General features: G+C 41.9%; 1 protein-coding gene and 3 non-coding genes across 4 annotated transcripts in view; all 4 read right to left on the bottom strand.

The window, feature by feature from the left end:
• Positions 1-1,039: 1,039 nt before the first annotated feature.
• The window catches only part of NOP58 (NOP58 ribonucleoprotein), a 34,466-nt gene continuing 12,722 nt past the window's right edge, over positions 1,040-22,783 (bottom strand). The window contains exons 6-15 of the mRNA XM_005306226.5: positions 21,893-21,957; positions 19,419-19,553; positions 18,298-18,443; positions 17,182-17,308; positions 16,024-16,187; positions 15,116-15,250; positions 14,045-14,106; positions 10,063-10,196; positions 3,086-3,207; positions 1,040-1,394 (exon numbers count right to left, since the gene is read on the bottom strand). Coding sequence (XP_005306283.1) covers positions 1,341-1,394; positions 3,086-3,207; positions 10,063-10,196; positions 14,045-14,106; positions 15,116-15,250; positions 16,024-16,187; positions 17,182-17,308; positions 18,298-18,443; positions 19,419-19,553; positions 21,893-21,957 — 1,144 coding nt within the window. The 3' untranslated portion in view covers positions 1,040-1,340. The remainder of the gene's footprint in view (positions 1,395-3,085; positions 3,208-10,062; positions 10,197-14,044; positions 14,107-15,115; positions 15,251-16,023; positions 16,188-17,181; positions 17,309-18,297; positions 18,444-19,418; positions 19,554-21,892; positions 21,958-22,783) is intronic.
• Positions 8,127-8,210, bottom strand: LOC112059366 (small nucleolar RNA SNORD11). The gene has a single exon (XR_002888641.2). It is a non-coding gene; the product is annotated as a small nucleolar RNA SNORD11 (small nucleolar RNA).
• LOC112059365 (small nucleolar RNA SNORD11) lies at positions 16,912-16,997 on the bottom strand. The gene has a single exon (XR_002888640.1). It is a non-coding gene; the product is annotated as a small nucleolar RNA SNORD11 (small nucleolar RNA).
• LOC112059367 (small nucleolar RNA SNORD11B) lies at positions 18,114-18,198 on the bottom strand. Its single transcript, XR_002888642.1, has one exon. It is a non-coding gene; the product is annotated as a small nucleolar RNA SNORD11B (small nucleolar RNA).

Raw genomic sequence — 22,783 nt, 5'->3', positions numbered from 1 at the left:
GCATTTTGCATCCTCTGCATATCAAGAGGGTTGAATTAAGCAAACAGATAAACATTTTCATTAGAGAGTCAACAAAACATGTCCGTTTACACGGTCACAAAACAAACATGGGTAAGCAGTTAAATGTGAAGAATTGGTCAATACATTATCTACCACAGAAAATCATCAACTGCAATGACCTAAAGCAGATATCAAACATCTTCCAGCCAGAGACAGAATCCCCCATTTTGTTAGGGAGGAATATAAAATGCCTTATAGAAAAAGATAAGAAAAGGGAATGCGTGGGATAATATGAAAGGGTAATCTACACTAAATACTGGGCAAAGGTCAATTATACAGTTAAAGTTGAATTTGCTTTTCCACTGTAAACCCTGTAGTCAGGAACTAAAAAGTCTTTTGAAGGCTCAGCAGTGCAGTATACCGTTTGCTACCCAGAAGCAATAAAACGTTTAACAATAGTTGAAATAAGTCGTTTCTATTTCGAAAACAAAAGAAAAGCTTCCCCTTTCAGTTTAGTCACTAAGCAGCTGCTGAAGTCAATCCTTTGGATTTTTGAGTGGCAAGTAAAATGGAATTGTTGAATGATAACCACAAAAGACAATTTAGAAGTTCACTCACGTTACTACAAACATAAGTCTCTGTCTTGTCAGTCTTTTGCAAAACCCTGTAATCTTTGCTTCCAAATTCTCTCAAGGTCTCTCATGAAAACTGCACTGTACACTACTGATAATGTAGCTCATCTGTTCTATACAGAATTCTTCTGGCTTCTGTAGAAATCAACCACCTTATGAATACATGGCTATTCACATTAATTTTAGGGTATGTCTTCTAAATGAGAAATACTGCAATTGTACCGCAGCTTTTGAATTGCCTTCGTAGAGAACAATCACAACAAAAACCTTTAAGGTTTAAAAAAGGTAAGAAAGCCAGATCCTCCTCTTCATGGTTACACATTTTACAAAATTAAATTGACTTAGAAACGTTAGTGAAATTGGTTACTGTGTGCCAGCAAATCAGAAAGAGGCAAAACAATCTTGGCTCCAGATATATACAAAAAGAATATTTTTATTCAGTATCACAAAAGACCACATATGAACAAAGACCTATTGTGACCTTCTCAATTAAAGAAACTGCAATAAGGCAGCGGCCTACTTAAGGAGCCAAAAACAAATTAAATATTTTGTTCTGAGGAAGAGACAGCAGAGACTTATCAAATTCATCTTCCACCTGCCCCTCCCATTATTGGGGGAAGTTATGGTGTTTGAGCAAGTATTTAAAGAGAAAGTATTTTAGGGAATCTATTCTGAATTGAAGCGTCCAAATGAATTGTTTCTCCCCCACTAGTCCTCTTGCTCTACTTTGATTTTCTTCTTCTTCTTCTTTTTCTCTGTACTCTGCAAAACAAAGGAAATATTTCTATGAACATACGATAACAGAACACCAACAGGAACAGCTAGATAACTTAGGACTTGGATAGTGCTGCTCATAGTCACAAAGTGGTTTACAAATGTTAAACTGCCGTTAGGGGTCCACAAACTCATTCATTTCCTGCCCTAGTCTCTTAAAGAAAAGGATGCTCACAGGACTGCAGGAACCCATAATTACCTCCAACGCAAAGCAGACCAAGCTGAAGCCTGCAAACATGGAGCTCAGCCACAGAACAGACTAATTTCTAAGGACTTCACAAAGCAAGACATCCTTTTATATCCATATGGGAAGAAGTCATCAGCAATAGGGGTCTGCAATTGAGATTCTTCTACAGATGTCAGCATTTAGTGGAACCAAAGCTCATTTGTAAAAATCAAGGGAATGTCCACACTGCTTTCTAAACAGTGCTAATTCCATCACTAGCACAGAACAGGATAACTATTACATGTTATCTGAGGAGTAACATTTATCTAAGGTTCTCAAACTTTTTGGCCCACAACCCGATTGAAAAATCATCCCTTAACTCACCCTAGCCTCCCAATGTACTGTGGCCACAACATTGTGGGCTTGGGGTCACAGAGAGAAAGACTGGAAGCTTCTGGGTGGTGGGGTCTTATAGAAGTGCTACAGAGTGGAACAGTGGGTGAGTGGTGATGTGGCCTGAAGGAGCTGCTGTTAGCAATGCTTTTTCCTCCCCTCCCTGGCAATCAACATCAAGGATTGGAGAGTTCCATTTTGAGGGGCTGCAGGGCCAGCTTTACAGCCTCCTTGAAATGCTACTACCCCTCCCCTGGAGCTAAGCACTGTGCAGGCAGGGAAGTGGCCTGAGAATTAGGTGGGAAGGGCAAAGAGTGAGGTGCTCCCTCCCTCCTTAAGCATCCACTGTGTTCTAGTGACCCCAGCTTTTAGTACTCAGCCAGAGGGGCGCAAAACCAACTGGCATTCCCTCCATTTCTGGGTTGCACTCCACCGGTTTACAGTATGGTTTCACTGGCACAGGTCTCAAAAAAATCCTTGTCCAACTTTACGGGAGAAACTGTAGCGAGTCACCACTGCTGGTAGCTCACAATTGTAGCTAGCATGGTTTAAGACCCCTGGTGGCCCAAAACAGAACACATTTAAAGAATGTGGCATTCATTCAGTGCTTGGTTGTTTGGCAGCCACTCTGTATTGCCCTTTAGGAGATCTTTTGGCTCACTGCAGCAGCCCAGCTGGTGCAGTGAAACGGGATGGTGCAGCCCCAGTGTCGCACAGAAATTTTTCTGAGCTTTTAAGGGACGTTGCTGAGTGAATACCACTGAGCGAATTGAAGGACACCCTGTCCAGTCTTTAGATAGAGTAGTGGCCATTAAGCTGAACTGGAAGCGTAGAAGTATAAAGTTAGAGATCGCATTTCAGAATGAGGGTAAGAGAATAGGAAATAGTGGCCTTGGAGACAGTCATGAATTTCCCATGATCCTAATTTGTAAGCTGATCCATCTCATACCCTTCAATATTGAATATTACAAAATAAAAGGGCTGAAGATAATATAAAACAATAGTCCCCATACACTGAGCTATACAGACATGGGTATTTTTCTTCCCCTCACTGTTTCGGAAAGAAAATATCCTTGCAGATTTCAACGCAACTGATTATTTAGAATGATTCCCATCTCACCTCCACCGCTGCGCTAGTGGATGGCTCTTCAGCCGAAGCTGCCTCTTCCTCAGCTCTCTGTTTTTTTTCCTTTTTCTTTTTCTTCTTTTTGACCGGTTCACCTTCCTCTACATCTGCCTCTTCTGTACCACAGAAAAGCAAAACATCAGGCTGTCAGTTGTCAAAAGGATTTAAGGCAGAATGAAAACCGTAGCTGCACTGTCTGTGTTTCATGAGAGGATGAAGCTGTGCGTGTTACAGTGCATTCAGGAGTCCTTCATGCAGTTTTACCTCTCCACACCACCTCTCTTTTCTCCCACTCCACTATATCTCCCTTTTTCACATGCCTACTGCCCGCTGGTATCAGGGCTCACAATTCTGCTTAAGACTCAAAATTTCATCAAACAGATCTGAGCACACAGCTACCTACGATTAATTTTCAGTTCTGTCTTCCAACAGATACTTGGGCAAGTACAGTATCATCTACTATTAATTTATCACACACACACACACACACCATTTACCTTTAGGAACCTTGAGATAGAGAAATCAAGCATAAAGCACTACTGATCTGACAGCTTATGCAGCAGAGTCACACTACCACTAAAGCCCCACCTCATTAAATTTCTTTGCTTAACTGAGTCAGTCTTGGATACCACGGCCTTTAGCACGCAATGCCTTGTAATGCGTAAACTCATGATGTAGCAACAATACTTCAGTTTCTACTTAACTGGGATGCTGATGTCAGCAGCATTTGTGGCACGTAGTCATGACTCAAAAGAGGAAACAATTAGTACACCACTTCCAAAAATCAGAACATATTCAATATTGAAAGTGAGAAGGTGAATCAAATAACACAAAAAAGAAACATCTCAGACAAAATAAACTGAACAGAGTTGGACACTCCGTTAAACTTACAAAAATGTAGCAGCAGGGTTAACTCTTTCAGACCAGCAGAAGAGTAATATGATACAAAAGAATGTTTTAACATTTGCCTCAAGTGCAAACATAAGATACAAAATTGACTCCAGTTTATAAAATGCCTGATTACACTGTGACAGATTTATGTTACTAATATGCCTGGGGCTTTAGGTGATTAGGCTGAGGCCGCAGGATTTTTAGGGGAGAAGATGAAGGAGCACACCAAGTAACTAAGTTTAAAGCTTTATTAACCAAATAACAGCGGTGAGTGCTGGATGCACCCCATGTTACTTCGAGGAAGGAAGTTAGTGTTCGAGCCCTAACCCACTTTTATACTTACACATGCACAACCCAAGGCTGGCCAAGCCTGGGTGTAACGTAAGAAGAAGAGGGGGAAGGGTAGACGAGAGTTTTGCCATGTGCACAGGTTGTTTAGGGTTTGCTGTAAATTTTTGACTTGCTTTAGTTTCTGGGAGAGTTTTAAGCCCTGGGTTTTTTGGGGGGCGTTTTTGTTTAGGGTCCCTTGTTTTTTGTGCACTTTGTATTAGTTTGAACTGGCCTTTTACAGCTTTTTTAGGTTTTTTTTTAAAACATATTGGCTTTAGGGTTGCAAGGCTGTTTTTTAATTTACTGGCCTTTGCAATTTTTTTAGTTTTACAACCTTGTTAGGTTTGTTTGGCTTGGCTTTTTTTTTTTAATATATAGGCTTTTGGCTGTTTGGCAGGCAGCAGAGAACTGGTTTGTGTGCACTGGCCTTGGGCTGCAATTTTTTTTTTTTTTTTTTTTGAGCCTAGCTGGATTGTTGAGTTAACCCTTTCCCCCTTGGCCTTTTGCAACCTGCAAATTGCAACCAGCAAAATAGAACAAAACATACAGTTTACTAATAAAAATGCTCAAACCCTCATTAGAAGAGGATTCCAGATGAAAGGCCTGGTGTGTACAATAATAAACTGATTCCACAACAGATATGCAGGCCAACATGCAACTAGTGTGTGCATATAATAGAACCTCCTACACAAATGGATAATATATATGTAAAGAGAAGTAACAACATACAAATAATTGTACTCATGCATTTATCTTGCTATACGTTATTTTGAGTCACATTTGCTGTAAGTTTTCACTCTATTGGGATACTGAGCAATGTGCTGTGTGGTTACCTTTGGAAAATAACCTATGTTATTTACTGTGTCATCTGCTTTGAAACACCAACCAAGGGAACTGTCACAAATTTCAATGCAAAATAATGTATTTTGTATTCACAGGTCTTGTAATTTCTCACAGCGAGCAGCAGGATGCCTTAATAAAGACTTAAATTGCTAGTTTCCAACAGAGCTCATCACAAGATTTCACATGTTCGAACCTGGACAGAATGAGGATAACAGCTCCAGGGAGGCTGTTCTTTCCCTCCAGACCTGGCACTGGCAAGTCACTCAGCCCAGTAGGGTTTCTTTGCAATACAGCAGTTGACAAGAGAGGCAAGAGCCTTTGTCAGCAGGCTCTGAACCAGACTGAACAGCACCCAGAATAGCATAGCTTAACTGATGTACGTACCAGTACCTATACAGTGTAGGGATCAGTACCCTGGGTTCCACCATGAGTGTTTTACCATACAAAAATCTTTAATGCATTTTTACATACCAACCACTTTGTATACACATCATACTCCACCCACTTCTTCCAGTGTACAGATGACAGGTCAAATAGCATATGATTAAAATGTGCCCTGATAGGGTAGCCCCCATCACTTGAGCCTGCCCTGCAGGGTTAACTCCATTAATTTATTTTAAAAAGATACTTCCCCTTCTTGCAGTACAGGAGTTTTAGTGACAAGCCATAGTTGCACACTATGACCTTTAATGTAAGCTGAACGTTTTACTGGTGGTACTGGTTAGCACTATTAGTGGTCATGTTAGAAGACTAAAACCTCAAGTTATTCTGTCTAATTGATTCATACTGGGTGTCCCCCCCCCCCCACTGAAATAGTGGTGTTCAAGGGACAGTGTCAACTTATTTTCTAGATAGTTTTAAAAAAACGTTACATGACTTCAGATACTCTCCCTGCTAATTTTTGAAGGGGTTCCAAACCCTTTGTGTTTAAAAAGCATGTGCACGCCCCCGGTTGCTGTTTGAAAGATCCACGCAAATAGGGAAACACTGAAAGCGACGTCCAAAGTGCTACCAAATGCTCAGAGGAGACAAAATAAATTCTGTTATTTTTGTTACAGAGACATCAGACAAACATGATTTTTAAGTTGGTGTCCCTTTCAGGTTGTAATGCTAAGTTAAAAAAAAAAAAAAAAACCACCTCATTAGAGCACTACAGTTTTTAAAAAAGTTAAAGCCAAGGAACCGAACACATTTGGGGTTTAGGTGTCCAAGTATAGAAATGCAGACTTAAGGCTTTATAAACAGTCCTAGCCTGCCATCCAATGCACTCTTTATGCCACTTAGAACTACCTGCCAAACTTCTCAAGCTACCACTGCCACAACACACGATGGACATGTCAGCTCTTCTGTCATCTACCTGAAAACAGTGAGGTCATTATGTGTCCCTGTTTCGGAGAATTCCACACAGGTTGGTGGATGGTCAGGGCGTAAGGGGGATAGCTTATTAAACGTGAGTGGAAAGTAGTAAGAGGTACATCGGGATTGAAAGTAGACTGGTGCTGTGCTAAGTCAAGTTCTATTTCGCAGCGAAATACAAAGGATAAACAGACGTTTGGATGTGAGCAGAATGGTGGCTGGGAAAGGTGTTTGTGAACTACGTAGATACAACAGTAATGTGTGAACCTTGTGAGGTTGTGATTTTAACGAGTATCAGAGGACAATGAGAAAGGATATATCTGCACATGGATGGTAAGAGATAAATAAGCTCTTCAGATCTGCCCAACTCAGTGTGTACAGCCCCTAGCACAATAGCACCTCAGTCATGACTGGGACATATGGGCACTAAAATAAGCATAGTACAGCTGGCTTAAAAAGAATTAGAGTTGGGAGAAAGGTCTGGATGGGCAGGGTGCACAGATGTAAAGGGGAAATTTTGTAAACAGCGCAACACACATGTTTATACTGGCCATGAAGTAAGATGTACAGCTGTGTGTTTTGGTGGAGGATAAAAGACACCATGAAGGTGGTTTATGGTACCTCAACTTGGCATTCCTATAACTCAAATTCTCATGTCTAACTTCACTTAGGAGTTTGCAGCTCTTCAGATTTTTTTGTTTGTTTGTTTGTTTTGAGTAAATTTTAATGTTTTTTCCTGAACCATTTACACCCTTAATTATAATTTAAGAAAGTTTGTTTGCAGAAGATAGCAGCTAGTTAGATTTTTAAGATGTGTGTCTCACCAATGCACCTCTTTATTGGAAAGACAGGACCATATCTCAGCTCTGGACTCTCCAACAAAACCAGGACATCTGACAAAGTTTAACATATGCGCAACGTAACTTTGCCAATCCACTGAACCACGCTGAAGTTTGCCCACTACATATGATATTGGTGGTTCCGATTTTCCAAGCTCTCGCCAAAATTAAGCTTTATATATCCCCAAAATGTTAAGAGGCATCAGTGCCCAGTAAGGCCAAATGAATCAAGAGATATGATTCGTAGGCAAAGGTATTTGTGGTATAACCCATTAGAAGACATGCTTATGAGTAAAAAAAAACGTTAAACTAATCTTTAAGAACTATACCTGACGAATACGGAATTGGCTGTAGATTTTCTCCTTCTAGGACAGGGGTTCTCAAACGGGGGGTCGGGACCCCTCAGGGGGTCACAAGGTTATTACCTGGGGTGGGGTGGTCGGGAGCTGTCAGCCTCCACCCCAAACTCCACTTTGCCTCCAGCATTTATAATGGCGTTAAGTATATAAAACAATGTTTTTAATTTATTGGGGGGGGGTCACACTCAAAGGCTTGCTATGTGAATGGGGTCACCAGTACAAAAGTTGTAAGAACCACTGTGCTAAGAGAATTCTTGAGAGAAGTGTCAGCAAGGCACTATGTTTTCTGGGGCAGTTTTGGGGTAGGGAAATAAGTATGAGTGTTTCACATCTAGGTTTATAATGGAAAGTTAGTCTATGGAAACACTTCTGTGCTTATAATAAAGGGTTAATTTAGTGCTGACAACACATTCAGAAGGGTCTCAGAAGAGGTAGTGACTAAAAATGTCCACATACTCCAAAAGGAATTAGGCAAAGAACATTAAAATCATTACAGACCACTCCCATGTGTTCTTGTTTCATTACCGTATTAAATATCACAGCAAAAGTCATGATGTGGACCTTTTCCCCAACACTACAGAAAGATACATCTGTACCATGGGAGAGGGTAGCCCCAATCCTCAGCTAAGTTACAGAGCCGGTGAGCCACTCCACCAGTGCAAGATGCCATAAAGCCACCCCCAGGAAAATCACCTTGGCATTAGGGGACCTGAGGATGATGCAAAGCCAGCACAACTGCGCTGAACTCACCCTCACTGTCCAATGTTGGTGCATGGAGAATGGTGGCTGTAGAGGGGGGCTGTGGATTAGGCATCCCTGTAGTGGCCCTGGCTGCTCTTACAGCCTTTGCCAGCCATTGTTTACTCCTGGGGGAATGCTGCGCCACTGCTCAATGCAGAATTTTGCAGAAATTAATGTGCGCACAGAATTTCCCTTCCCCCCCTACAGAAATGGGCTGCAGAGATGTTGGCTGCCACTAGGGATCACTGGACCAGCAGACCCCAGCTTGAAAATAGAAGACAAGACTGGTGTGAAGGGGAAGGAACTGGAGGGTTCCCAGCATGCCCTGAAGGAAGGAGGCAGCAGCATGCAAGAAACTCTGTACAAGCCTAGGACCCATCATCAGGCTGTTTCTCCCTCAGGATCCCTGGGCTCTGGAGAGTAGAGGGCCGGGAGGGCCCCCCAGCTGGCCTCTAGGGGGTAGAGGGTGTGAGTGTCTGGGGTGGGGTGCGGTGTGGCTGTAGTGAAGGTGTACAAGTTTCAGGGCCAGGGGGAAGGCTGCAGCTGGTCTCGGGGGGGGTGGGGGGGGGGGTGAGCATCTGGGCCAGGGAGGGCCCCACAGCTGGGCTCTGGGGGGATGGGAGGGAGTGTCTGGCTCCCCTGGCTGGGCTCTAGGGAGGAGGGAGCAGGGAAGCAGGAACTGGGTTGTCATAGGAATTTAACTAACTCTCTACTCCGGGGGGAATTTTTGAAACTGGTGTGGTTATATAGTGTTATTTTAAATTTGCAGAATTTTAAAATATTGTGTGCAGAATTTGTAATTTTTTGGCACAGAATTCCCCAGGAGTAAATTATTGTGATTTAGATCATTGCAGCCGACATAACCTGGAGCAGCTCACAGCCAACTCTGTGCTCCTCTACCAGAGCAAGTATCAGGGTAGCTATTTTGAGGTTTTGGAGGAGAGGAAGAAGTAGCTTTTTAGCATAGCTGCCTAGGCAGTTTGCAAAGCAATTCTCAATACAAAAACTAACGATTCCGAAATTACAATCCAAGATCTTTCACAAGGTAACTCAGAGCTGGTAGCTAGCCTATAAAGATCTATCACTCTAGAATGGAGTGGTTATTTTTAACACACATACAAATAAACTCCTATTATCTGAAATTCAGATTGTGAAATTCTAAATTGACATGTATCCTGAAATTCTAATCCTCCCCAATTTTGGATATGACCCAAACTATTTGGATAATAGGGGTTTATCCATACTCATAGTAAATGGGATAAACAAGTTAGCACGATGCCAAATTTTTAAATGCGAGAGCCATTTCTTTTCATGATACCAAACAATGTCAGTTAAGGATTAATCTACTCCTCAAGTAATTCTGCAATAGACATTTGAGGCTATTTTTTTTTTTTTTTAAAAACCTCTTCTATGTTATGCTTAGAACACCACTGGCCTTTTAGAAATATATATAAAACAAATGCAGTCCAGTTTCAGCCAACAAGATTAAAAAAACCATGTCAAACTCATGGAAAACAGTTGTGTATTCGGAAAGGCCACCAGATGCCACTCTAATTCCCTTTATACAATGCTCACAGGAAATGATGCATTAGACACAAATACAGTAACCAACCTTTAATTTCTACTTTGATCTTCTTTCCTTTCACTGTAACCTCCGTCTCCTCTTCTTCCACCTCTTCAATTTTACGTTTTTTTGGAACAGCAGGGAGTGTAGAGTCACCAGAGGGGTCATATACCTTCACTTCACTGGAATGAAGAAAACTGAGTAAGTTAAGTTGCAAACTTGCAAGGGAAGAAACAGCACTGTAAATAAGATACAATGGTGAAATGCTCACTTTCAATTCTCTACCAACATCTCCTCACTGTATGATTTTCAATGGAGACAGCACAGCTGATGGGAAGTGAAGGATCATTGGTGGCCTGGTTTCCATTTACCGAGAAACAAACGAACACAGGAGCTGTATTCTACGTAGTACAATTGAGAAACAAGTAGTATCTTGTACTGGACCAACTTCTGTTGGCGAGAGAGAAGTGTTTGAGCTACATAGAGCTCTTCTTCTGTGTCACTCAAAAGTGGGTCTCTTTCGCCAACAGAAGTTGGTCCAGTAAAAGATATCCTGGCACCAACCATGCTACATCTCCACTGAAAACAGAGTACAACTGTCACATCTGCACAGAAAAGCCAGTTCAGGTGTTGAATTTTACTTTTTATTATAAGGGTCATTGTAATCAAGATTTCAATTCTATTATAGTCTGAGACCACATGTCATCCATTATGTTGCTCTCTCCACAGCTGAAGAATTGTTTCCTTCAAGAGGGTGTGGCCAGGTGCACAAGCATAACATAAGAACGGCCATATTGGGTCAGACCAATAGTCAATCTAGCCCAGTATCCTGTCTTCCGACTGTGGCTAATGCCAGATGCTGCAGAGTAAGTGAACAGAAAAGGGCAATTATCAAGTGATCCGTCCGCTGTTGTCCACTCCCAGCTTCTAGCATTCAGATGTTTAGGGACATCCAGAGCATGGGGTTGCATCCATGACCATCTTGGCTAACAGCCAATTCTTTTTTGATCCCAGTTATAGTTTGGCCTTCACAAAATCCTCTGGGAATGAGTTCCACAGGTTGACTGTGTGTTGTGTGAATTAGTACTTCCTTTTGTTTTAAACCTGCTGTGTATTAATTGCATTGGGTAACCCCTGAGTCTTGTTGTATGTGAAGGGGTAAATAATGCTTCTTATTCACTTTCTCGACACCATTCAGGATTTTATAGACCTCTCTCATATACCCCTCTCTCAGAAAAGTCGTCTCTTTTCTAAGATGAACAGTCCCAGTCTTTTTAATATCTCCTCATATGGAGGCTGTTCCATACCCCTAATCATTTTTGTTGTTCTTCTCTGTAACTTTTCCAATTCGAATGCATCTTTTTTGAGATGGGACGATATGGCGGGGTGTACCTGCCCTTGGCTGGAGTGGAAGGGGCAGCACTCTAGCAGCAGAAGCCACGCCCTCTCAACCCTGCTGGGTGTGCTCCAGCTGCAGTATAAAAAGGGAGCAGCCTAGCTCAGTCTGGGCTGACCAAGGAGGAAGGATGCACCACGTCAGCTCCATCTGAGGAGCAGCCAGGATCCCGGACACTGGGAGCAGGAAATGCCAAGGCCCAGGCAGGTGCCCAGGTACCTGAGGATGTCCCAGGGAGATTGCAGTCACCACCCAAGGAGCCCAGAGACGAGGACACTGTGACTTCAACTGCAGGAGTCACAGTAGGTAGTAGCCCAGGGAGGGACTAGCCAGTGTCTCTGCAGCAGTTGGCATGTTGCAGACAGATTCCCTGCCGGCTTAGTGGCAAACCCATTCGCCATTACCAGGGCCCTGGGCTGGGACTCTGTGTAGTAGGGGGGCCTGCATGCCCCTACCCCAGCTGCCCTAGTTGGGGGGCAGCCCACCAAACCCCTGCCTACCTACTCTGGCCATTAGGCCACGCTTCCCTACAGCCAAGGTGTGTTTAACTGGCTCTATCTATTAGGTTGCACTGCCCTGCAGACAAGGGGAGTCCCATTGATGCTGGCCATCAGTCCATGCAGCCCAGAAGCCGAAGGCAGCCATATTGACTTAACTGCGGGGCGATCATGCCCTTGCCCCACCCCCAGGGTGACGGGGTGTACTTGCCCTGCAAAAGACTACCACAACTGCACGCTGTATTCAAGGTGTGGGGTACCATGGATTTATATAGTGGCATTATATTTACTGTCTTCTTATCCATTCCTTTCCTTATGGTTCTTAACACTGTTAGCTTTTTTGACTGCTGCTACACATTGAGCAAATGTTTTCAGAGAACTATTCACAATGACTCCAAGATATCTTTTGGGAATGGTAACAGTTAGTGTAGACCCATCTTTTTGTACATATAGCCGGGATTATGTTTTCAAATGTGAATTAAGTCTGTAGACCAGGCACTGAGACCCACTGCTGCAAGTTTTAAAATGCAGTATAGATATCCCCTGCAATTCAGAAAGTCTACTCAACAGCATTCAAAAGCCAGATTTTTTTAAAGGCACAAGAGGCAGCTGGATATCTAATTCTGATTTTTGTCTTGGGAATTCTGCTCTCAAGTGTCTTAGGGTATGTCTACATTGCATTTTAAAAGCAGAGAGTCTCAGAGCCTGAGTCTACAGACTTGGACTCATGCTATAGTGCTAAAGACAGCTGTGCAGACGTTTGGGCTTGGGCTGGAGCTCAGCCACTGAAACGCAAGGAGAGGGTGCGTTTCGGAGCCCAAGCTGCAACATGTAAACTGCTGTTTTTATCACAGACACAGTGGCCCAAGTCTGTAGACCCAGGTTCTGAGACTCGCTGCCACAAGTTTTAAAAACGCAGTGTAGACATACCGAGACTCCTCCTTTGTTCAGTTCCAGCATCTTCTGAAACCATCCCAGCTCTAGCCACCCTCATTAGCATGCCCCCACCTCAGCACTCTGCTCACTCCTCTATTCAGACTTCCTTCAATATCGCAACATCTGTTCCAGGCTCTGGGGCAGTTAAAAGCTTGTCCCATCCAATGACAGCTACTTGCTAAGGCATGGTCTCTGGCATCAGTTAAGAATAGTATTTCTACTGAAGCAAAGGAGTTTTAAATATAGACCCTACTAACAATCAGAATATTTTATGGGTATGCATATACTGCTTCAGTAGTGGTGACAGGAGGAGAGCACCACCACAGTAATCCTCCTTTTGGTCATCACTGAAATACTATTGATGATCAAAGCTGCTACTATCCTACCAGAAGTGGCAATCTTGTTGAAAACTCAGAAATATTGATTTCTACAGTTTATTTGTGGCAAAATGTACATCTCACCTTTTCTATTCCCGACTGCTAAACTGAGCCACACAGATCGGAAATTATCTTTAGTCCGCTCTCCTTTTAAGCCTAGAGTTCCATTTGTTAGTGCTGAAATGTTCTGCACACACGTGCAGCCAGGAAGTCAAGACTCCCCAAGTCAACAGGCTGAGGATATACAAGTATCAGACCACCTTCCTACTCTCCACCCTAAAAGCCACTGATGCTCCACCTGCTGCCATTTCAAAGCTTTTCTATACATAAAACCCCCGCCATAAATCACGTCATGAAACCAATCTACATCACTGAACGTTTTTGAAGATTTCTCCTGGGAGTTTTGTGCCTGGCATTTTCTAGAATGAAATTGTCAAAGGAAATTTCTAGTGTGGCTTTCAAACGTGTTATGGGGGAAAAAAAGCTTACCTAAACCCTGTATTTCTAAAATTTTAAATAATTCTGACTAGCATGAAATAAAATAGCTAGTCATTGATCCTAAGAATACCCAATGTTCTCTCAGAGGATGTCTCAGCAACCCATTCTCAGAAAGTTAGGACAGTTACCCTAATCTACCTGTTTTACTCTGCCACAATTGTGTTAAATGAAATAAAAGTAGGTGGTACTTAGTAATGGGCATGTTGCCAGTATTTAAGTGCATGAAAAATGTTTCCTGGAACTGAAGTCAACAGAGATCAAAACCCAAGTCTCAGGGTGATAAAAATAAAGTTATACAGTGCCAAGCTGAACAGAAAACTACCCACCTCTTGTGCTGATATTTGTCTGCCCTGGCCAAGGCCTTTCCTGTGCCACTTATTCTTCTTATCTAGGACAAAAATTTAGATGTGAAAAACAAATTACTCATAACGAAAACAGTTTAGAACAAACTCCACAGCCCTTGAAAGGAATTAAAACTGCAAAGACAGGCATGCAATGCCTGGCAAAAAAGACACATGCTCTTAGCTGCCAGAGAAGTATAACTGAACAATATTTATTTTTTGGGGCAAACTCATGAGAGGGGTCTTAATCTGGATTTAGAAACGTAGGTGTCAAGTGCACTGTATTTCTAACCCGTTTAAGGTTCCCTTTTTGTAATTTACAAGAAATGTCAATACTGAAGCTTGTGTAGTAGAATGTCTAAGCTTTAAAGGCTGCAGCCACTGGAGCTAAACAGGACCACGTACTTGGAGCAGGGTGGATACTCCACCCAGAAGAGGGCAATGATACCGACACAAGTGCAACATATTACGTAGACAGATGCAATACTGGTGTGGGGAGGCAGGTGCTTAGTACTTGGTGATGGGAGAAGAACGGAGCACTTTGCATCCTCTTTGGCTGACAATGGCTCTCTGTTTACTGGCTCCAGAGGGAGCTCTTGTGGACTACACGTATCGTTGATCAAAGTGGGCAATATTAGAAGGGAAGAATCCTTAAAGCTCCAGGGAGCTTACTTCCCAGACACAGAAATGCCACAAAAGATCAAGCAACCACAGCATCTATGTCAGTGGAACGTATGTCTGCATCTCACTCATGCTCCCAATCAGAATTGAGGTTTCACATTGACATCTAAATGTTGATATGGAATGAGGGAAAGCTAATGCAAGTGGTGGCCTATGAATGCAGGGATGGGCTCACCCTGAAGTCCCCCACTTTCTGTCCCAGTCTAGGCCAGGGAAAAGTATGGCAAGGGAAAGTACCACAATCTTATGCAGGGAAGAGGAGTTGGGAGAAGTGCCTTCTCAGAACCACACCCCTCACATAAAAGAAACAAAATGAAAGTCTCCTCTCTCCTGGATATCTTTAATTATCTTTTCAACACTGCATCCCAGGCTCACCCCTTTCTCTTCCAAGTGTCTCATTCTAGTCTCTACTTTTAATCTGTTTTCAGCTCCCATTTCAGCACTGGAGTCTTCTCCAAGGGCATCATAACGAATAGTCAATGCAGTTTTGGCTGCTAGCATTCGAGAGATCTGGAAAAAGAGGTGAGAGTGTTAAATGCTAAGATGGGACACAAGGTAGTGATTCACTATGTACTCAGATCTGCAAATCATCTCAAGAAATAAGAGAATGAAATGACCCTTAGTAGTAGCACTTAGCCCTGAAAATAAGTAGTACATCCCATTCAGCCACTTCAGTGTTAAGACTTTTTGATATGGTAACTTTACTTCACCATCCACCCTTCTCACATCAGGCCAACTTGACATATACACTGGAAGCTATCTGCCTTTAAAAACCGATTGAAGAACTTTTTCCTCAATGTGAACACACGTTCAAAGTCATGTTACAAAAAACACCTTTAAAATTCCTCATATCCTTTAAATATAAGCTGCTTGTTCCAATATGGAGTAGAAGCCTATGATTTCAAGGATTTCCTCCTCTGAAATTGAGGAAGCCTAATGTAATCTTCGTGTATTTTACTAACAGCAAAGAAATTTAACGCATTTTAAGGAAGTTTGATACCCAGTGCTCATCACATAATCCAGCAGGATTTTGTCACTCAAGTTATCACTCAGACTTTTGCACTGACAACTCTATTCCCTTTTTCTAATAGGAAAAAAAGTGACAGCTGACTGCAAGATCTGTGGTGCGGTGGTATTCTGCACACCATCACAAAAGAAAGTAGTATAGCAAGCAGTGGAAAAATCCCTATCAGGACTCTTAAAGTTATCCATCTAATCTCCACAGACATTCACCTGTATCGGAAAAAAGCTAATTAGCAAGATAAATCATTTCAGCAACTCACCTTTCCTTTGTTTTTTGCAGTAGTTTGTCCCACAAGGGAAGCATGATAAATCAGGCCAAACTTGGGTGTGTCCCGTTTCGTCTTCAGGGCTCTAAAAAGTGCTTTTTCAGCACCCAAAATCTGAACAGTGGAAGCTGGGTGTTTAGCCAGATTCAAAAGGGAACCTAGGGCAGAAAAAGTCACAGCATTATCAGTTTAATCAGAATATGAACAGCCTAAGGGTATGCCTATGCTCAAATAAAATACCAGTGGCTGGCCTGAGTAAGCTAACTTGGGCTGCTGGGCTACACAAATGCAGTACAGATGTTCGGGCTCGGGCTGCAACCTGGGCTCTGAAACCCCGTGGGACCCAGCACCCAGGCTCCAGCCGAGCCCAAACATCTACACTGCAATTTTATAGCCCCGCAGACTGACCCCCACAAACTCAAGTCAGCTGACCCAGGCCAGCCACTGGTATTTTATTGCCATGTGGACATACCTTTACAAGTCTGAGACCGATACTAGGAAATGAGGGAAGGTAGGAGACAAGTTTCAAGCTTTGATGGTGGAGGATTTATAAGATGATTTACCTTAGTTTCGAGGCGGAGGGGAAGTGGTGTTGATCCTCTACTTAAGTAACAATGCTTAAGACCAATTCTGTATCTCCAGGTTTCATTTGGAAAGGTGGTGGGAAGACTGACTTGACACAAAACATCCCACTGGATTAATGGGTAGTGCTGACTGCACTCTGCAGTAAGAATGCTGACAGCACAATCTGTAGGCTGGCACTACACTTTGAGAAGGTGAGATAAACCTAACACTTTTCAAGTCAGTCTGACATCAATTTAAGCCCAACCTCCTAACAGATTAACTCAGATGTGACCAAACTGTTGGCAACAGGCTCAGAAAACGTCTCAGAAGAGGTAGTGACTTAAGTTGCCCTCATGTTCTGAAAAGAAGTCAGGCAAACTGAAAAATGAATCATCATCGACTACTTCTGTGCTCGTGCCAATATTCTGACATCACACTAGGTTCTTCTGGCTTTCAGCAAAATGTTTTACGTCAAGAGCTTAGCACAAATCTTTCAACTGACCAGGTCCTTAGGGAAAGCTGTTGATGGACTGATCTTGTGAAGCCAGTTCACATCTAACTTGCTATATACTGATCAAAGTGACCTACCTGCATGAGCAATAAGCCTCGCTCCAACTAATTCCCCGACCATAACAGTGAGGTTAGGTGCAATGGCCATCATTCTGTTCTTGAGATAGTCATACAGCTGCGTTCGATACTCTGAGATCTCAATCACCTGGCACAGACAGAGCGGAAGATCAGGTTAAAGCAATCTAACAGCTAACAACCAACTGTAAAAGCATTAATGTGTGTGTCAAGCACCAAGGATTGCAGTCAGGAGGCTGTTAGTGAATTTGTAATTGTATTACTGAATTATAATTGTATAATTCAAATTTATAATGTGAGTGAATTATAGCAGACTGAAATGTAACAGGGTGTGAAATCCTAACAGCCAAAAGTGAGGTTTACCTGAAAGCTTTATATGGGCAGCTTCATAGCAGATCCATAAGAATACAATGCATAGGATTTGTATTTCTCTTCACTATGCTACTACTAGCAGTAAAACCCCAATATGCCAAGTACAGTGAAGGACAATTACTAAGGCTATTTTCTGTAATACAAAACCTGGAACATTCCCTTTTAACACAAATATCTGTACCCATTCTCTTAAGACAGGATATTCTTTACTTCAAAGACTGTTAGACACAAAAAATTAAAGTGTATCAATGGTCAGTCAGTGTGATGCAGCAGACTGAGTTTGGGCTTAAGAGCCAGGAACTCTCTACTGCTCATCCTACCACTGTCACTGAATGGGAGCAACATTAACGCTCTTGGCCTCAGTTTTCCATTTACAAAATGGGGCTAGCACTACACTTTTATAAAGCATTTTGAAACGGAGATGAAAGGGGCTATTTAAACGTAGAATTTACATAGCATACTTCTTTCTAAGGATCTCCAAGCACTTTTTAATTAATATATGTTAGCCTTCCTCTCACAATCATACCCAATAACCTCCGTCTCCTCTCCATGTCAGCAATCCAAGATGGCATCAGATGAGGTAGTGACTGTGCGCCCTCATGTTTGTACATCAGGCGAGCAACAATACAGGAATCATCACTGCCATTAAGAAAGTGTGCTGGAGCAACCATAGGCAAACAGCTGTCTGCAGAAGAAGCAGCCCACATTGCTACACATCTTAAATTAAAGCTCTAAATGTATATATACCTGGTCACAGAGATGCAGTATATTGTTTATGTCTTCTTCTGATACTTCTGTCCCCATGGAGATCTCTGCAGCAGCCTTCACATCCTCATCAATCTCCTCTGGCAGAACTTCCGAGAGGTCGGAGGTAGAAAAGTTTCTTCTGTCTCCTGCAGGACAAGATTGAAGGTGGGGAGAAAAGGAGAAAGATGATCAAGTAAATCAAAAACAGAGAGAGTATAAAGAGGTAAGAGCCAACTGTGTCAACATGGAAACACCTACCCATTAGGGAGGAATAATCAATTGCACAAATACAAAAGAGAAAATGACTGACTAGGAATAAGTACTGCAGAAAAGGATCTAGGGGGTTCTAGTGGATCAAAAACAAAACATGAGACAACCATGTAATACTATTGCTAAAAAGCAAGCATCATTCTTAGATGTATTAGAAGGAGTGTTGTAAGCAAGGCAGGAGAAGTAATTCTTTCACTCTACTAAGGCCTCAACTGGAGTATTGTTTGTCCAGTTCTTTACTGAATTATGGTGCCAAGATGTGGACAAATTGGAGAAAGCCCAGAAGAGCAACAAAAATTAAAGAAAACATGACCTACAAGAAACAATTAAGTTCCTCTCTGAACTGCAAAGCTACCACATCACTGTACAAATCAACAGGGAAAAAACATGCCTAGATGTTGAAATGCAGATGTCCACAAAATTAAATCTATTGTTACTTCTGTTCCAAGGAGTAAATATAAGCCAGCTGTGGTCTCAGAGAACACCAAAAAACACTAAATGTTTCTCTCTATATATCAGTTTTAAGCAATAATCCCCGAACTGTGGTCTGTGGACTAACGGTGGTCTGTAGAGCACTTGCTAGTGGTCCCGGGAGAGCTGGCCAGTGCTAGCTCTCCTTGTTTCCAACTGCTAGATTACAACAAACTATTGCCAAATTATATTACTTTCCTAGCATCAATTTCCCACATAAGCATTTTCTAGAGTGTCACTGAGATGATACAGGATTGTGAACAGGTGAAATGGCCTGCACGTTCGTGAACAGCAGGAAATCTGGCCCACAATGCGTTACCGAGTTGCGATTGATACTAATATTCAACAGTCTCCCATGCATGCTCAAAATTGTTACTCACCAACTTTCCGCACACATTTACAGTATGTTAGGTTATCTGCGACGATTTTGCCTAGTTCAGGGAAGTGCCAGCCATACCATTCCCTACAGCGCATGATATAGTTATTCAGCTCTTTATCTAGGTCGTCAAGAAGGGCTGCAGACAGGACAGACATGTTAAAGAAAAAGTATAGTTTAAAGGGGAACATTTTAAAGTCAGATGTAATGAACACTGCAAAGGGAAATATCACGGTATTTTTCCACAATGTTTCCTTTGCACAAATACAAACACCAATGTACTGTGACGAGGTTGGTCGTCATCTTATTTTAAAATCATTGAAGGATTTGTTTCAGTGAAGAAATGTACTTTGCAAACAAAATAGATCAAATTACACACTACGTTAAAAGAACATCAAGGTTGCATAGTCAAACACTCAAAAGTCAGGACATGCCAGAATGAAGGATGCTAATGCAACCCTGCATTTTCAGAGAGCTGTTTTATCTTCCACAGAAACAAGGCTCAGAAATTGAAAGTTACCTCTTAGTAATGCACAGTTTGATGAAAATCCTTCAAACCTTTTTCCTCACTCAATGATTCCACTGTTAATTTTACTGGACAACATACATGCTATGGATTTTCTGTACAAAGCCACTTTGGAACAGATTTTCTGAAAGTTTAACTGGTGCTAATGTGTTTCCCATAGGTAGCTACAATAGGGAATTTAGGTTTATGACTAACATTCTATTCTTAAAAAAAACAACAAGGAGTCTGGTGGCACCTTAAAGACTAACAGATTTATTTGGGCATAAGCTTTCGTGAGTAAAAACCTCACTTCTTCGGATGCATAGAGTCTATTCTATTCTTAACTCATCCCAATTCACCTAGGTTTTGCAGTGTTCGGGCAGTGAATAATCCCATATGAGCACAAGGATGAGTTTTGATTTTGAATTGTTTTTTTTGTTCATTTTGTCAAAACTCTGCTTTAAGCCAAACTTTTATCATCTTCACAATAACGTAAAAGAGCCATTAGTTAACATGATGGTAAGGCCTGAGGTTTCATCACAGGGACCTGCCATTCAAATGACGGGCCTCTTTCACATGTCATACACTGAATGTATTGCATATGAACAGTTTCCTGCAACAGTGATGATTATAGGGAAACAAAAGCAGCAGTTTGGCTATCTGGGAGTTCCGAGTCATCCATTCCAGATGGTGGATGTGTGAATTGCTGGTGGGACTGTGTTTCAGGTGTAAATCTTAGCCCTCTAATCCATTTTTTTTTCTTTAAACAGGATGCAGATGTCAAAAGCCACCCTGTCCGACTATTTGATATTTAAGTTACAGTAGCACCCTGAGGCCCAGATCAGGATTGGGGCCTTGCTGTGTGAGGCACCGTACAACCAGACATAGATACAAACAGTGTAGAGGTGATGCAGTATGTTAAAGTTACTACACATGCATAGTAAACTAATTATGCCCACCTCCATATGAAATCTAAGTTACAATTTGTGTGTGAGTTAAGTGTGAAGAGACCACATAGCCCCCCCCATGCAATAATGAAAGAAACTGAAAAGATTTAGTTTCAGCCCAGAAAAATTATTTTCAGCTGTAATTATCCTTTAAGCTTATTTAAAATATAAAAATACCTAGAACTAATGCAATGCGCTGTCTACTCCAGTGCTGCAGATATGAGCTATAAGCTTATTTCTATTACAGCAGGGTAGAACACCCACTGCACATACTGTTACAAAGCCCCAAGGCTACAAGCATTTTCTTGTAATGCAATACGGACATTCCCATCTGCTGTCTCAGCAGTAGTGATGAAATTGTGAATTCAATCATTATATTCAGCTCAACAAGATTCCATCGACGACAGAGCATGGAATTTGCAGCACTGAACTATTCCATTCACCACTGCCTGAGACGGAGCAACTCCATTATAACATGCATTCTTCAAGGAAAAGGAAGGATTAGTCCAGATATTCTATTTTCCATTTGCCAAAGAAATTTTAGTCTGTTTCCCCTAAAAAAAAGCCACGATGCAGAATGTGGTACTACCTTTTATAGTTATTTTCATGCATCTTTAAAACTGTTACTGCATTGTGGTCTCAGTTCACTTCACACAAGCTACCACCACAAATGGCACCCACAGCAGAGGTACCAAGGACCAAATTCTTAGGGGAACAATTAACTTATCACTAGTCAGGGTGAGTCACACTAGAAATTGAAGCAATGGGAAGCTTGAACTGTCACTGCATCTGCTATAGTTGTTTTCTGGATAACTAGAGGTCTTCACCTTTTAATACCACCCTCTCTGACTATTTGATATGTAAATTACAGTAACACCTTTCATAAGCAATAGTTTTTAAAATTTCTGCTGGATTGATTCAAACTGCCCTGTTATACTAAAACACTAGCAAAAATCTTGAAAAGGGCATATTTTAATAAGCTGCCCCCAGCAGAATACTTAAAGATGAAATCCTGAATATACTTACAGATTGCTTGGACAATCATTGTATCTACTTTGTCTGGGCTGAATTTCAGCTTGTATCGGGAGAGGCTAAAAACAAAGATATCGTTATTAGCTGCACCCCTGTCATTCCACTGCAAAAAACATATATTCTCCACCTGTTTTATTTTGCATGAATGAGTCCAGCTGTAGGCTCATTCACACTTGTTTAATTTAAAGCTAAGGACTGGCCTCTGCTGGATGTAATGGGAAGTTTGGAGAAGCACTGCCGCTGGTTGGTCCCATAACAACTGCAGCACACACAGTACCCAGTATGATGGGCTGAACCAAGGCACCAGAAAGGAGAAGCATGGCTGGCTGGCTGTCCCTCTGCATAGTCTACATGAACACAGTGGCAGGAAATTTGCTGTTCATTACTTTTTGCAAATTTCTTCACAAAAACAAACAGAGCAAGTATTGCCAGTTTTGCAGCGATTGGGATTGATCCACAGGAAACTGTGTCTATAAAGTAGTGAAACTCAGGAGTGTGACTGTAGATAAACTTCCCTCGTCCTTCTAACCTCATTTTAGCACAAGCCCAACATCTATACTTTTGAAATACATTCTAGGATCTTGCATCACACATTTGGATTATGCCAAAATAAAACTCTGCCTGTACATAGGGATTTGTATCTTCAAAAAGCTGCACAAACATTAATCCTCTCAATTACCCCAGCAAGGAAGGTAACAATCTCCCTTTTAGAAGAGTAAACAAGAAAGGTTCAGCAACTTGCCCAAGGCCATGCAGTGAGTCTCTCTCAGAGTCTGGATTGAAACTCAAGTTTCTAGCACCTAATTGTGTACTTGTCATGGCTGTGTGCAGAGCTACTGCTCTGCTTAAATCTACAGTCAAGAACTCTGCCTTTATTTAATGTTT

This window comes from Chrysemys picta, chromosome 11, assembly GCF_011386835.1.
Source record: "Chrysemys picta bellii isolate R12L10 chromosome 11, ASM1138683v2, whole genome shotgun sequence".
Classification (NCBI taxonomy): Eukaryota; Metazoa; Chordata; order Testudines; family Emydidae; genus Chrysemys; species Chrysemys picta.
The sequence above is the reverse complement of the archived record's forward strand: the minus strand, read 5'-3'. Positions and strand labels throughout refer to the sequence as shown.